The sequence below is a fragment of the Rhyacophila brunnea genome, unplaced genomic scaffold (genome assembly GCF_057557595.1).
Source record: "Rhyacophila brunnea isolate RB1 unplaced genomic scaffold, BYU_Rbru_1.0 scaffold_16, whole genome shotgun sequence".
In the NCBI taxonomy this organism is placed as follows: Eukaryota; Metazoa; Arthropoda; class Insecta; order Trichoptera; family Rhyacophilidae; genus Rhyacophila; species Rhyacophila brunnea.
The window spans coordinates 17633732-17650199 of NW_028232816.1; the positions used below are offsets into that span (position 1 = coordinate 17633732).

Consider the following 16468-nt stretch of genomic DNA (forward strand, 5'->3'; position numbering starts at 1 on the left):
CCTTAGATCGGACGCTGTCCTATAAGCAACACTGCATTAATACTAAAATGAAGACACCAGCAAAGAACAGTATCTTGAGAAGGCTATGCAGTAATACGTAGGGAGCTCAACTACATACACTCAGGGTCTCAGCCCTTGCACTATGCACCTCGGTGGCCGAGTATGCCTGTCCGGTGTGGCACATGTCTGCGCACACGAGACATGTGGACTGCGCTCAACGAAACCTGCCGGATAGTGACGGGGTGCTTGAAATCCACGCCTGTCATTAAAGTTCACGTGCTTTCAGGAATAGCCTCCCTCTAATCCGACTCCAAACTGCAGTCCTAGTTGAAAAGACAGCCCAAGAGAGAGTCCGCGACACGTCATGCATGGGTATCAAATGTGCAAAACAAGGCTAAAATCCAGAAAAGGCTTTATGGCGACAACTATACGTCTGACCGTCTCATCCGAATAAGATAGACTATCCGCATGGGCGGCTAACCTAGCCTCTGAAGGTTTCGAAGATTGGGTAAAGCCAGCAAAGTACCTCCCACATGGAGCCAGTCTGGGGCACTGCACATGGAAAGCCCTAAACAGACTGAAAACCATGGTAGGGCGCACCCGAGATAACATGGTGAAGTAGGGGTTCTCTGAGGACCAAACCTGAGAGTGTAGTGAAATGCAAAGCATGGAGCACCTATTTTCATGCAAGGCTTGTCTAGTAAGCTTCAACGTCGACTTGATCTTACAAGCTGAGGAAAATGGTGTTACCTTCGCTAACTTCTGGAGTGACACATTGTAGGTATTGAAGACCCAATACAACGAAGAAATTTAAAATTAATAAGCAATAGGAACATAGATGAAAATGTAGAGCTATTAATGTGGCTCCAAATTAAATGTCTACATAATGAGAAAAAATTACCTGGAATTATTCAATATCGGTATAACCATACAGGACCTTACAGAAAAATTTATGCAGCGGGAAAAGGGAGACGGAGTAATGTTATTTCACAATTAGTAGGTGCATATCAATCCATATTACCAATATCTAATTTGAAAAAAAAAAGATCTTATGAAGTTTTGTAAAAATGGTGACATTCTGGAAGAGCTAAGATATTGGTATGAAAATTTACCATCTATATTGATCGCGACACATTAGACACATTACTCGTACCAGAGCCAGACGGTTTGAAAGACATTGTTGAGGAATAAAGAATATTTTTTATTGCTGTTTATCTTACCTCAATTTATTATAATTATTGGTTTGTCCTTATTATCATCACCAGTGTATTATTATTGTGAAATAATTATTATTAATCTCAGTGTATGTTTAATTGTTTTCCATTTGAATTCTTACTAATTCCTATTTTGGTTAAAATAAATAATTTTTATTCTTTAGTACTTAGTAGTAGTCTTAAGTACCTACTAAAAAAGAATCCAAAACAATAATAAACATTGCGAAACCCTTGCCAAAGTATTGACATACTATCACTTTACTAACAAACATGTGTGTGGAAAAACTCATTATATACAAAAACTCATTTTTTTAAATGTTCCTAATTTTTTTATAGAATCTGATTACCTTCAATGTATTCTCTGATTTTTTATACATTTTATACAAAAAGAAGAAAAAATATTAATTTGAAATTGGATTTTTAATTGCAAAAAATATGTTCAAACCTCATTATCTCAGAACATCAAAATGTAACATAATGAGTTTTACCTTTAAACCAGCGGTATGTGTCAACTCAACAGAGCCTAGATAGTAGATACACAGTATCTGCATCAAAACCCTAAATATTGTAATTGATTGATTTAAACTGTATAGCATACTCAAATAATTATTGTAAATACTTATAAACTATTAAATTGTACAATTATGATTTTTGACTCTTCATTATATAACTTCTACAACAGCTCTACGTGCAAGTAAGCATCTAGGATTCATCATGCGACAATAAATCATACATGTACTCATCGTCTCGTTAGTGCGTAGTATTTTTGAATATGGGTCTATTTTCTCGAGTCCTTATGCAGTTCCCTACAATCTTATTTTAGAGCGCGTCCAGAAGAAATTTCTTGAATGTTTTTATTTTAAGACATACATAACTATTTTCCTTTCGATAATTTGTCAAAAGATTATTTTACGACTGCCTTTCTACAAGGCATGCTCGTTTTTTACTCTCTTGACTCTCGTAATATTTCACTTTTGTTCTTGAGACATTTTAGCCTGCTATCACGAGGGTTGGTTTCCAATCCTGGCGTCCTAAAAATATTGAATTTATATGCATCTGTCAATTACCCACATGGTCACAATAACCATTACATATCCTGGTAACCATTTCTTCATGTCAAGCTTATCAGGCACTATTAGCAAGGGGTAAAAAACTAGTCAATGCGCTCCCCAAAGACAAACATTTTCAGTGATGCGTTGTGTATTTTGTTTTTGAAATTTTATTTTGTCGTATAACATTGTTCATGCTTCTTTCTCTTCTCTCTTGTGATTGGATTATTATTTGCTATACAAATATATTTTTATTAACCTTTGTTTGATTATAACAAACTTTTTAAAATTAAAATCTCATGTTATTTCTCATGAATAATATACCATATTTAAAAATGCAGCAGTTTTATTGAACATTTGGATCAACGTATTAGAATAAAATATTCAAAAAAAAAATACATCGCAGCGCAGGTGGTAAACGTCAAACTCTCCATTTATTACATTTTTGTTATTATTTCTATGTATGTATATGAGGTTGATACAAAATATAGTTGATATCCAATTTATAAAACATATTATAGTATAATTACGTCACACTATAAATATGTAAGAATATAGAAAATCTAATTTGAAACATGTATACAAAATGATAATATAATTCTGTAGCGTTAGACTATTATTTACGTGGTATACCTAACATGATTTAGTACAGAATACTGACATTTATATACTAGACGGACTATACTAGATTACTAGACGGTATCTTACAATTTTAAAAGTTTACATTGTATTTTATTAGAATTATTCCTTTTTCTGGTGAATTGAATATCAAAGATAATTAATTACGTAAAAGTTTTCAAAAAATGGAAAAATGAGGACGATATAAAAAAACTGTGATACCTATCACAATAATTAATAAAAATAACATTATGTATACGACGAATTAACTGCATATTGAAATAATATAACATGATGATTTTGTGTTGACCACAATTTGATATGAGGAAAAATATATATTTTATTGATGAATTATAAAACTTGATAATGCAAAAAAATCAAAGTAAGAAGAATGATAAAAGAACCCTGTTTTACATATTATAAAATTTAAAAATATACGAAATCCAATACACGAATTTACGACTTACCAACAACTAGAAGCGACATCGAAAATCCAATAGGTGGCGTAGTGCTGATTTGACATTCGTATGTGCCAGAGTCTCTGTGTTGTGGAAACCGGATCTACGAAAAATCAACATAATAATATTATATTACAAAATGTTTTTTGTTTGTTGTTTTCCATACAATATGTTGAAATAGGTAACGAGATTGAGTTAACACTCTATTATTTTAAATACTAAAATAAATTATTTGCTAATAACGGTTAAGATTGCGCAAATTGTAATAGAAGTCGTATTTTATTGGTTTTCACAATCCTAAGTGGATCTTGGATAACAATTAAGCATTTTCACCCTATGTTTAGTTTTTTTAATAATATTATGTGGTGAGCTTATATGTTTATCAGATCTAGCGTTTGGCATATTTGACAAAAGTGGATGTGAAGCCGACATCAAAAAGAGAATAGCAAAAAATGCTTGTCACAACTTAATCAATTAAGAAGATAAAAAGACATTACCATTCTGAGTAAATACTTTTATTAAGAAATACATAATATCTTTGAAATATACCTATAAGAAAACTTTTTTTGTAATAATTGGTTATTACCTATACGTTAGTCAACCGCATAAGAAATAACAAAATAATAAGTAGGTAACTCGTAGCGAGATTCAGGTGGCGCCCCTGGGGGCGAAATTGAAATAAAAGTGACATTTGCTTCGTTTTCGTATTTTATAAAGAAACACAGTAAATATAGTTTTCAGTCTCAATTGTCAGACACAAAATCCCGACGGAAAAGAATTATAATATTTCAATATATGCGACTTGTAGCTAAGAAGAATCAATATTTTTTATTAATGTAAAACACTCTCGTATTGGTGGTTAAAAATATTTGTACAATAATAATTTACAGTTTGAAATATTGACGGCGAGTTTTAGGCTACATTATTAATGTAAACATATAGTTAATAATAATTACTGAAGACAAAAACCATGATAAAATTAACTTATAAACATAGTGAAACTATTACAGATTCTCATTTTATTACTATTATAATTAAGAAAAAAATCATAGATTGGGAGCACTATTCTTATATCGATTTTTATTTTTAAAAGTCTGATGTGTATGAATACAGTATGTAATAAAATTTAAAATGTAAAAACGCTAACAAATATCAGTTCCCTAAGATATTTTGCTGATTGCTTGGATATAACAATGTCAAAAGGCAAAATTTGGATCATAATAACATGAGAAACAATAATATAAATAATTGTGTAAGTATATTGGTAAATTGTATTTTAAAATAAATATCGCAAGCTACAACCTCTGTATTCTTCCTTCCTAACATTAAAGGATTAGATTACGTTCATAAATAGTATGGCATTTATGAAAAAAGAAACATTTTGTTTGCGCCTAATTTTAGTTTTATAAAAAATCACTTTTTATTATAATCTCGTTGACACTTGATCAGAAATAAACGGACTATTTTGTTTTACGAATATTCTATAATTTTATTTTTTCACGTAACATGTATTTGTGATACTTTTGCGTATTAATGTTGTAAGTATCGGCTCGTTGATTTATTTCCTTGGTTACGGAATCTCTACCGTGCTATCGATTCTGATATTACACTGACTCAAACCTTTTGAATAAGGTATTTTAGGGCATTGCTAAGGGAGTTTTCGATGGGGGACATCATGCGTTAAACAGATATTCATACTTATGCAGATTATTGCGATGGTGACAATATTTCATATTAACACGCATCAGCTGTATGAAGTAATGGGTTTGCGGATATTAAAACGATAATAATTAAAAATAAAGTTCATAATATATGTAATCCGCTGACATAATAATTTTAAAAGTAAGAACTAAGAAGTTACAATACAACATAATACTCGTAGTTGCCGGAGCTACGTCCAACACAAGAATGACATAAATTTAGTCAGTTTTAGTTATCTATCTGCTTCTGATAAGAATTTGCGATAAAAATGTAACTAAATAATCTCAATCGCTTCCTTCTGACCAGAGTTGATAGTGTAATGTAAACAAAATAATTTCGACTGCTTCCTACCGGCGAGAATCAAAAGTTAATTGATAAAGTATATAAGTCACTTAAGATTGTTATTATGTACATATTTTCAGTAGGTACATAACAAATGCGACGATATGAAATTTCAACGGAAATTATTATTAAAAATGTGTAGATTAAAATGGAAATCTTGAGTGAAACTTATAATGTGCGTGTCGGAAAACGTAGTGTACTTGCAAATCTATTCTTTTAAATAGAAAAGGCAAGATGGAGCGCTTCCATGGATGCTTACCACATTGACATATTTACCAGATCTGTACAGATATTGGGATAATGTACAGATGCTATCAAAATCTTCTCAATTGACAATTGGCTCGGTAAACTGACAACTGTACTCACATCTTTCAAATACACATTCGACATATTCAAATAAGTATGTGAAACTAATATTCGGTACTTTTCCTAGTAGTGAAACTCTAAAAAAACTATGAATAATTATAGTGATCGAATGAAACTGTTTTCTTTCTTGGTTATTTCGAAACGTTCTATTTATTATAACTGGATCTCGAAAAAATATCAAATATGCCTATCACAGTTTTTTTCAATTTCGGCATATACCGGATATCCTATAGAGACTAGAGATTTTGGGTAACCTCAAGGAAAGGGAAAGCAGAGGAAGAGCCTTGGCGTACTGAAGCTACCAACTGAATGGGTTTACTGGGGACAATCTTCACTCCGCCCTGAGAGAAAAAGAGAACCGAGAGGACCTGTGAGTTTTTTCCACTCAAAAGATGACTGATTTTCGGGGTGGTTATGATCCTCAGCCACAAAAAAGAGATAATTAGATAACTGTAATTTTAAGACTTTGCCTAGCCTATCGTTTTTTATTTTTTATTCTTTTAGACTTAGACAATCATTTTTTTTCTTATAATATTAAAAAATAATAACTCTTTCAATTGTACATATGCAATTTTTCATAATTACTGTATTTACCGTTAGATTTAATTATGTTTTCTATTATATACGTTAGTTACTGGGATCATAACTTATTTATTTATTATTATTATATTTATAATGATCAATACTGTAAATATCTGTGTTTGGTTCTGTTGGTTGACTTTGATAGTAATATTAAAAAAAGTTAAATAACTATATGCCCGTATTCATAACGCCAAGGGAAACCATACTTAGATTATGGATCAGTGCGTATAGGTTTCAGATAGTTAATCTATCTTGGTTTCCTAGAGAAGTGACACACTGTTTCTTTGACCTACATAATTTTACTGAACAACACCCTTGAATAATTAATAAACCAATCAGGGATGTCAAGTTTTAGAGGAGAATGTGTAGGTAATGCTGCACTTTACAGCCAGTATGCAATGCAGTTAATTTAACTAAGATCGAGGACTGCACAGACTGGAAAATATTATGGACCGTATGAACGATAATGGTCTATCATAGAGAATAATGTCGAGCACTTTAATTAGGTGCAAGAGAAGAGACAAATAGAAAGTTCGATGATTGCAGTATTGGTTTACCGATTTGAAAATCTCCCATTTAAAATAAAGATGAATAGATTAAGTTACTGGATGAAGCTCCAGATATCACGCTGGTTATTTAGAAAATTATTTACCTATAAAAATAAAAAAATGCGTTAGTCTTAGGCAGAGATTCCCAACCGGGGTTCCGCGGGAATTCGGAAAAGCTCATCCAAAACGTAATTACAATATCATTTTTGCTAATAAAATAGAAGTAAGCATGTGCAATACATTTAAAAAATGAAGTAGGTATTTGAATTTGATTTGAAAAGTTGATTTTGTTTAGATTAAGATATCGCAGTTATTATATTGTACTACAGCGAATTATACTTGGGAAGAAAAATTTTCTGAGAGTTATATAGATGAACAAATATTTAGGAATTCAGTTGTAGTAAACACTGTTATAATATATTATATCTGTAATACAAATAACTATTAATATTTATTTTTTTGAATTATTAATAACCATGTCCTTACTTTTTCGTACAGGGTGGTTGTTAGTCATTTTGAACAATCACAAACACCCAGGCTTTGAGAAAAACATATAAATATAGTGTCCTCACCGGGATCGAACCCAGAGCTCTCGGGCGGAAGGCCAGCGCCTTACGCACTGCACCACGAGAGCCACCTATCTACTAATATTATTGCTTAATAATTCTACTGGTAGTGATCGAAAGATAGTGCGTTGCTGAGGAAAATACATTTTAAGAGGGTGATAGATTAAAGAAGGAATACAAATAATACAACGTTAATCGTAGACTACGTTAACACGTCGTGTGAGTATTATAAGAAGAGTTAAACATAATTTCAAAGATTTTATATGTATATAACGGTTGCGTGCATTTATTCTAGGAACACAGAAATTGTAGTAAGTAATGAAATGAGATAGCAATAATTGAGACCATCATAGTTAGGATCATCATTTTCGGTCTGCTTATGATTGACTCTATTCTATATATCTGCCTACTGCTTAGCACGGCCTTATTTGTAAATCATTACCCTTGAAATTGACCAGCTGAGTAGGCGTTCAGCAAAATTAAAAAAACAAACTCTCTCGAGGGTTCAACAAAATAAAAAAGGTTGAGAATCACCGGTCTAAAGGTTGACAAAACTTAAGTATACAAAATTAGCTAATTAACCAAGCACAAAAACAGTACATAATAAATAATATGCAGAATAGTCCTTCTACGTTAGGAGTTAAAATTATTTGTATAAATTAGAATGTTTTTATTCAGTATTCATACAATTATACACTTTAAAAAATATGAGTGTCGCGATTTTTAGCAATAATATATCCTAGAATCCTGTTATATTATTTTAGTTGTATATTGTATTGTAGCAAGTATAGCAAAATAATATTATTACAATAAATAAATAATAATACAAAATATAAGATTTATTATTATAATAATATAAATTGTTTACGTTATTATAGCGATAATTAATAAAAAGATAAAGCTATATTAGGCAAGATAAATGATAAACCTTGACCTAATAGCGTTCTTTTTATAAAAATGGTCGGCTATTTTTGGAGCGAAGCCAAGAAAGCCAGTTTGTTCCCTTATGTGTCCATCTCCATTATTAAATTTCGGTGAAATTTATGTTACATTCTTTTATTTACGAATTGTGTCTATAACCTAGTTCTACAACAAAATGACAAGTAATAAAGTAATTGAATTAGAAAAAATTGAAAGTGATACACGCAAGATAATAATATATATTATAAGTATACATTATAAAATTGTTATGTAAAAAAAGCTTCTATTAAAAATATTAACTAAGTAGGTAAGAAGCAAAAACCTTCTTTCTATTTAGCAACGTTTTTCTTAGCTCGTATTCTTATTTATCCGGTGGATCTTTTTTTTAATTTTGATTTTTAACTAACTTCCCGACTAGCTAGATATTTGAAACTTTTAGAATGTATTAGAACACGATCCCAATGAATTTTAAATACTTTTATCCATCTTTAAGTAGAATTGAATTCTATTTCAGTTAATTCTGTTTTGTATGAAAAGTTAGTTCGATACCATTATTAATTGCTAGGGGTCTGGGGTCTAGCAACTAAATTATTAATATATTATACGTGCGTTACTATGAAAATCAATATGACATGTCAAAATGAAATTTCAGTGTTTTTTCTATCAAGCACAATATTTTTTTGATTTTTTGATTTAAGCTAGTCAAGTCAATTTTATATGATTCAACAGAAAATTTAAAAACTTTGTATATAACAAGTTCTTTTTATTTAATATGCAGAACAGTCACTTTTTGATTTTTTTTTAAATTATGCCAAAATAACTTTATTATGTTTAATTGAAACAATCGATCGAATGAATCAGTAGTTCAGTACAATCTATGTACCTAAAAATCCTCCAAAACTGTGTCATTATTTTAATTAGCATATCTCAATGTTTAAGTATTAGAGAGAAGCCCTTTGACCTACCTACTAAAGTTTTAAATACGTTATTTTGAAAAGCCTCACAAAACATACGTATTAGAAAAAATCAAGACAAAAAACAGACCAAATGGGAGTCAAACTCTCGCCTTTATGAAATCGATTCTTCTATGATTGATGCGAATTATTTATTTTAACTATGTTTTAACTGAGTTACTTCAAATTCTGCCAATCAGAAGGCGATCGGCTTGTATGATCAATTATTAACCTATTTGAGAAAATCGGCGCCAATTTGACATTAATAAATTGACCAAGTCATTTTGAACAATTTTTTTACATATTTTGTAAAACCCTAAATATAAATTATACTGTTATACACATTTAAAAAGACAATTATAAATTAAAATATTTCAATACCAAACAATTTGAAAAACTATATTGAAACGGTTGTCAAATTTACTATGTACAAAATTAAATTTGGCTATTGGTCCATATTTTCCTTTTTTAAATCTATCCTCAATGAGTTCAGGTAAACGATATTGGGTACCAAGTTAATCGTAACTGGCGTCTGGCACCAGTTAGCCGGCTCGCACATCGCAACTCGCCTTGTGTGCCTGACGGCCATAAATCAAAGACTTCTGAGACTGCCGGCGAATGTTGTATGCTACAGCCTCGCACATCTGCCTAGCGGCAAACGTCAAACGTGAAAAAGGAGAAGTCTCTCGTCTGCCATTTTTATTGTGTTGATTGTATGAACAAACGTCAAACACTCACCGCGATGAGCGAGCAATGACAGTGTAGACAGAGACAGAAACAGAAATGGCCGATGGCCGCAGGCTGTGCGCTTGCGCGGAGGCGACATTCCCGAGATCGACATGCACGCTTTGGCCAATGCAACTAGACGAATGTCGCTGGGTCGCAGAGTTGCAGTTGCATCGGCCAATCTGCGAAGGTCCATTTGATAACGTTTGTTTCTTGGTTTACGATGACGTCACATCGACGAATTCGTCGTAAGACGCATGCGGCGAGTTCTGATGTGCGAGCCCTCTTAGGCTTGTTAATGATGTTCTTAAACTTGTGAATAATGAAAATATTATTTTATATTCACACAAAATTTAAGAAAGATTCTAAATTTTATTATAGTTTGTTTTTTACAAAACTGTATTCTTTTATTCTTTCTTCTTCTTATTGTGCCATCCCCTAGCGGAGGTCGGCCACCATCAAGGCGATCTTATCTTTGTCGTCTGCTACCCGGAACAGTTTGGTGGAGCTGCACTCGTACCAATCACGGAGGTTCTTAAGCCACGAAATGCGGCGCCGTCCTCTGCTACGCTTCCCATTGATCTTTCCTTCAATGACGCGTTTGGGAATGCTGTATTTTTGTCCCATCATAATGTGGCCGAGGTATTGTAGTTTCCTGGTTTTGATACTACGTAGAACTTCTCGGTCCTTCCCCATTCGATTGATAACTTCAACATTTGTCACCCGGTCAGTCCAAGGAATTTTGAGGATGCGTCTATACAGCCACATCTTGAAAGCTTCAAGTCTCCGTGACATCTCTTGGTTTAGCGTCCATACTTCCATACCATAGAAAAGAATTGAGAGCACATAACAACAGACCTAGGTTAAGATCTCGATTGCTAAGGAGGCATCTTATTTTGAGAAAGGCGCTCCTTGCGATCTCAATTCTAGTTTTTATTTACTGAGACTGGTCCCATTTCTCATTTACCGATGTACCTAAATATTTATAATGGGTCACACGTTCGATCGGTTCGCTGTTAATGACAATATTTGTGTTGATGTCTGGTGTCGCTGTTTTTGATACTAGTAATAGTTTTGTTTTCTTGAGGTTCATTTTTAAACCATAAAAATTACTGACCTCATTAACCTTTTATACCAGTTGATGTAAACTCTTTAAACTATCAGTAATCAGCACAGTATCATCGGCATATCGTATATTGTTAATATGTTTGCCATTAACCATATTACCCACCGATTCACCTTGTAAGGCTTCCTTGAAAATAGCTTCCGAGTACATGTTAAATAGAAAAGGTGACAATATACACCCCTGTCTTACACCGCGACGAATTTTTACCTCTCCACTGATTTCGTTTTCAATCTTAATATTCGGTGTTTGATTCCAATATAAGTTAGCTATCAGTTGAATGTCTCTTGCATCGATGCCTTTCTCCTGTAAGAGTTCGAGAAGTTTAGGATGCCTAACAGTATCGAATGCTTTCTCGTAATCGATGAAACACATAAACATCAACATTAACATCTAGGCATCTTTGCACTAGAACATTCAAGCTGAAAAGTGCTTTGCGAGTGCTCAAACCACTTCTGAAGCCAAATTGTGTGCCATCTTCTTGTTTTTCTAAAAATCCTATTATGGATGATTTTTAATAAAACTTTTAACATGTGGCTCATCAAACTTATTGTTCTAAATTCGCTGCACTCCTTTGCATTCGCCTTTTTAGGTAGAGTGATGAATGTCAATTTCGACCAATCATCGGGAATTATGCCCATTTCGTAAATTTTATTAAACAAATCAACGAGAATTTCTAATTGACCTTCTTCTAATAATTTTATCATTTCGTTGTAAATATGATCAGGGCCGACAGCTTTACCATTTTTAGAATTTCGTATTGCGTTTATTATTTCTGCCCTATTTATGCATGGGGCTTGTTCACATTCATTAAAAGTATAGCCAATAGGTCCCCTATCATCATCAAACAGATTTTCAATATATGTCTTCCAACGAGTCAGCTTATTTTCTATATCTAATATAATACGCCCACCTTCGTCTTTCAAGATAGTTGATGAGGTTCTTTTTGTAATTCCCAATGTTTCCTTTATCTTCTTGTGCATATGAAAGGAATCGTATTTTAGTTGGAGATTTTCAATTTCTTTGCATTGGTCGGACATCCATTCTTCTTTAGCTGTACGAATTTTACTTTTTATGGTATTATAAATTCTCCTATATTGAGTTTCATTTTTATTTTTCCATTTTCTTCTTTCGTCCATTAAAGACAGAATCTCATCTGTCATCCATTTTTGCTTCTTAGCTGTTCTTTTATATTCTAATTTATTGTTAGATATGGAGGAGAACACATCTTTTATCCTGTCCCACTTGTCTGTTGTGTCAGAGGATGTAATGACTGAAGTTTTTATTTGTTCTATTTCTGTGTTCAGTGCACTTTTTACTTGTTGTTTGACCTTGGGATCCTTCAGTTGATTAATGTCAACACGTTGGGTTGCGTGTGGTTCCCTCAGTAATCTTTTTAATCTAATTTTTACTGTAGCTACAACAGGATTGTGGTCAGATGAGATGTCAGTACCTGGATAAGTTTTAGTAGATGTTACGCTATTTCTGTAACGATTGCGAATTAATATATAGTATATTTGATTTCTTACAATGTTATTGCCATCATTTTGTGGGAATTTCCATGTATACAATCGCCTTGCTGGAAGTTTGAATAATGTGTTACAAACAACCATACTCTCTTCCTGGTAAAATTGGAGTAATCTTTCTCCTCGATCATTTCTTTGTCCTAGACCAAATTCTCCTACTAACTCTCCATTTTTACCTTTACCAATATTTGCGTTGAAATCTCCTATAATCAGGGAAACTTCATTATCTTTCGTTGATTTTAGAATTTCATTTATCTGTTGATAGAATTCTTTCATAACATCGTCATTTTTATTCTTAAATTTTTATTCTTAAATAATTAGAAATCTTTTATTCATAAATTTTGCGTGTATGTAGTTTAGCAGGTAGGTGTTAAATAATAATAAGAAAAAATTGAATGTTTATAATGATGATTTCTTTCCTCGAAGCTTCGAACTTGGATTTAATGGAAAATCCATTAGAATTTGATAATAATATATTGAAATATATGAATGCGTTACATATTCAGAAGCAAAAAAATATACGGTGAGAACACACAAATCTATTACGATAATAAGCAACTATAAAAGTTTCAAGCGTTATATTATTATGATTTAAATAAATAACTTATGTTGTATATAATATATATTTTTTTTACATTATGCACCTATACTCTTGTATTATAGTAGGAAGAGACACTCAATCCTAGTAAGTCAATAGAGGACTAGTAATCTGCCATGTTGAAGGCTTCCAGTTCTAAGGAACAAAATCATTTCATTATTTTTCAATAGTCAATGATTCTAGGTAAGCTTATTTTCTCCGCCTTTTCTTATATTTAATTCGGTCTACGAAGTCGTAACCTGGACGTTAATGAAACAAAACTTAAGAATACTAAAGGTTTTCGAGACGTGGGTGTATCGGCGTACTATTACGTAACAGTTTCTAGCAAAGAAAATGAAGAACAGGTTGTTTTATATATTTCATATGTAGGTATAACTTGCGATAAAGTCAACTGAATCAAGAACTTAGTACAAAAACTTTATAATTATTGATAATCGACTTACTCAATATGAATGAATTAACAGATATCTTGAGAAGATGGTAGTCCTGTCAGGTAACTACCATAGATGGATTTTACAGGTAATCACTTGTTCAAGAAAGATGACACACGCACTTATTAGCTAATACAAAAGATAATTGAGATATAACTATAAAAATAAAATTGATTTCCTTAATAGCCAATCTTATCGGTTACTTTTGATGATGATACATGAAAGAGCGGATGCTGTGTGTTTTGTTATTGATAACTATCAATAATTGACACCTGTAACAGTTTGATGAAAAAAATAACCCATCAACTTAGCAATCAGAAGATTTTGTGATGAACCACATGTCAAGATATTGTATAAGTATGATTTACTCTTATTTATAATGAAGATAAAGATGTGGAGAAACAAAAGCGTTAGCAGAAGTACGCAACTTCCGTAAATGAATCAACGGTGTTGGAGATCTGATACGCTAGCTATGGTTAGAGAATTTACCGCAACTTGATTTCGTCCTCGATCACAAATCTTTGATAAACAACGGTATCGCAAAATGAATATCATTCTTTATAAAAATATCATACACTGAATTGACTGAAAAACTTTTCATATAGCGCATGTTTGTACACGTGCTCGAATTAACTGGCAACAATAGCGTGAAAATTAAACTAAATCAAAAGTCCTGACTGTCTCGCCAATTTCATTCGTTAATCATAAGTCTTTGTCTAAATGGCGCATTTTGACTCGCGCGCATTCCAGGTGACCTCATTGAGCCGCCCACAAGCACTCGCGCCATGACGACTGTCGCGCGCGATCGAAGTAAATTTAACGTCATTGAACAGTGTCTAAATTCACTAGCGGTGAATCGCGGCGAGACACGTGCCACGTGGACAAGCCCTAAACGAATGCGTTTGTTGTTGTGCGGTGCTATTTGACAGGTTCGGACTGATTGTGAAAATCGGTAACCGCAAAAATATTCTGCGTGATGCAGTTCGTATTTTTTTCATCAGGTTCGCCATTATATTTATACTGGGCATGCACAGATATCGTTCAAGTTGTAACTATCGTGTTAAAATTCAGATGTCGATTAACTTTTTTGATCCATTCATGCAATCTTGGAACTTGGGTTTATAATACGTACTGCTAGCAGTGAATCTATGCACGTGCAAACGGGTTATTAAGTTTAATCATCATAGTGATTGAGTGAAAATGTTTTGTTTAATTGCATCTGGTGAAATATATTTCTCCAAAGCCAAGTACGCAATAATTGATATTATTTTTTGTACTGACCTGCTGTATACTTGCTTACCAATTGTCCTTTATGTCGATTGATAGTACAATAACTTATTAATTTGTTTTGTATCATAATATTTGTTAATTGTTCTTGATAATAGATAATATATATTATATAAATGTATGCGTACATTATTACTGTGACTTCTATTGTGTTTCTAAGCAGTTCTTTAAATAAAAGTAAAAGAAACTATTCTAGATTTGGTACGATGTCCAATGTATCCGACGTACCCCACAAAGCACTCCCCAATGCGCAGTTTACCTTAAAAGAGGCGCATTTTCCTGTATTATTCAGACTTTTCTTTGGACTTCCGCACATTTTGCACCCGAGAGTGTTCGTTAAAACAAAACACAGATAAGCACGTGCCAGTGACGACACGTAACAATCTTTTTTTATTTCTCTTAATAAAGCGCTCGTTATACAGTTTGACCTTATGCGAACGAAATAGCGCCATTACAATTTCCATACAATTTACTGGCAATTTGTTTCTCATTTAAACGTAGAATACGTTTATTGCCAAAAAAACTACTCGACAGTATAATTATGGTGACCATCTAATTTACTAACGAAATACTTTTGAAGTTATACTTCTTTTGGCGCGTTTGGAAAATCAGATCAGAGTGTATTTTTGGCGTGTGACATGTAACACATAATTAATTTTTTCACACGAAAAAAAATGTACTCAATTGGATTCGAACCACCGATTGTTCGGTTATCAGCCACACTATGATACTGCAATCGGTACGATTATACAGTATAATATTATAGCTTAAAATGGTTCAGTTGCCTAGGCAGCGAATTTATTATTGTCGGCCATTTGCAATTCCTTACGCAATCAAACGATTAAACGTCAGATTGAAAGTTGATACTTTAAAAATAAAAACGAGAAACCATTATATAATTTAGTAATACAAGTTAAAGTGTATATAAATAAACCAACGGCGTCCCAATAAGCGGTCCTTTTTCTTGAGTGTGTAATTAAACAAGATAATTAAGAACTAGTCATAGTATCTAGTTTATCACAAGTTTTGTTTTTGTTTTGTCACATGTCAAGTATAACTTCTAACACACTTCTTCACACCGATTTTTTTTCATTCGAACTTTGATATCATTGTCATAATAAACAAAATATGTGTGTGGGTTCTATGCATTCTGCTCCATAGCTGAGTAAGGTGAGAAAAATAAAATGTATACTAGACAGGACGTGAACCAATATGTGAAAAAGATGGCTTACTTGTTTAAATATTTATGTATTTTACAAAATGCTCAATGTCAACAATAATACTAATAGAAAAAATAATTTGAATAATGTCTCATTTTATCGTGAAAATAGAAAAAAACGAATTCTACAATATGATGTTTTCATAAAATGTATACAACATAATTTTTAGCTATGAAGCCCAATTGAAGTTTTGTAGTAATAGTAAAATAATCACAGAAACACCAAAACTTTATAATAAT

At 32.4% G+C, this 16468-nt stretch overlaps 1 protein-coding gene across 1 annotated transcript in view; it reads right to left on the bottom strand.

Moving 5' to 3' along the window:
- The window catches only part of LOC147074485 (zwei Ig domain protein zig-8-like), an 89564-nt gene that overhangs the window by 34124 nt on the left and 38972 nt on the right, over window positions 1-16468 (bottom strand). Inside the window, exon 4 of the mRNA XM_085943431.1 lies at window positions 3349-3442. Coding sequence (XP_085799557.1) covers window positions 3349-3442 — 94 coding nt within the window. The remainder of the gene's footprint in view (window positions 1-3348; window positions 3443-16468) is intronic.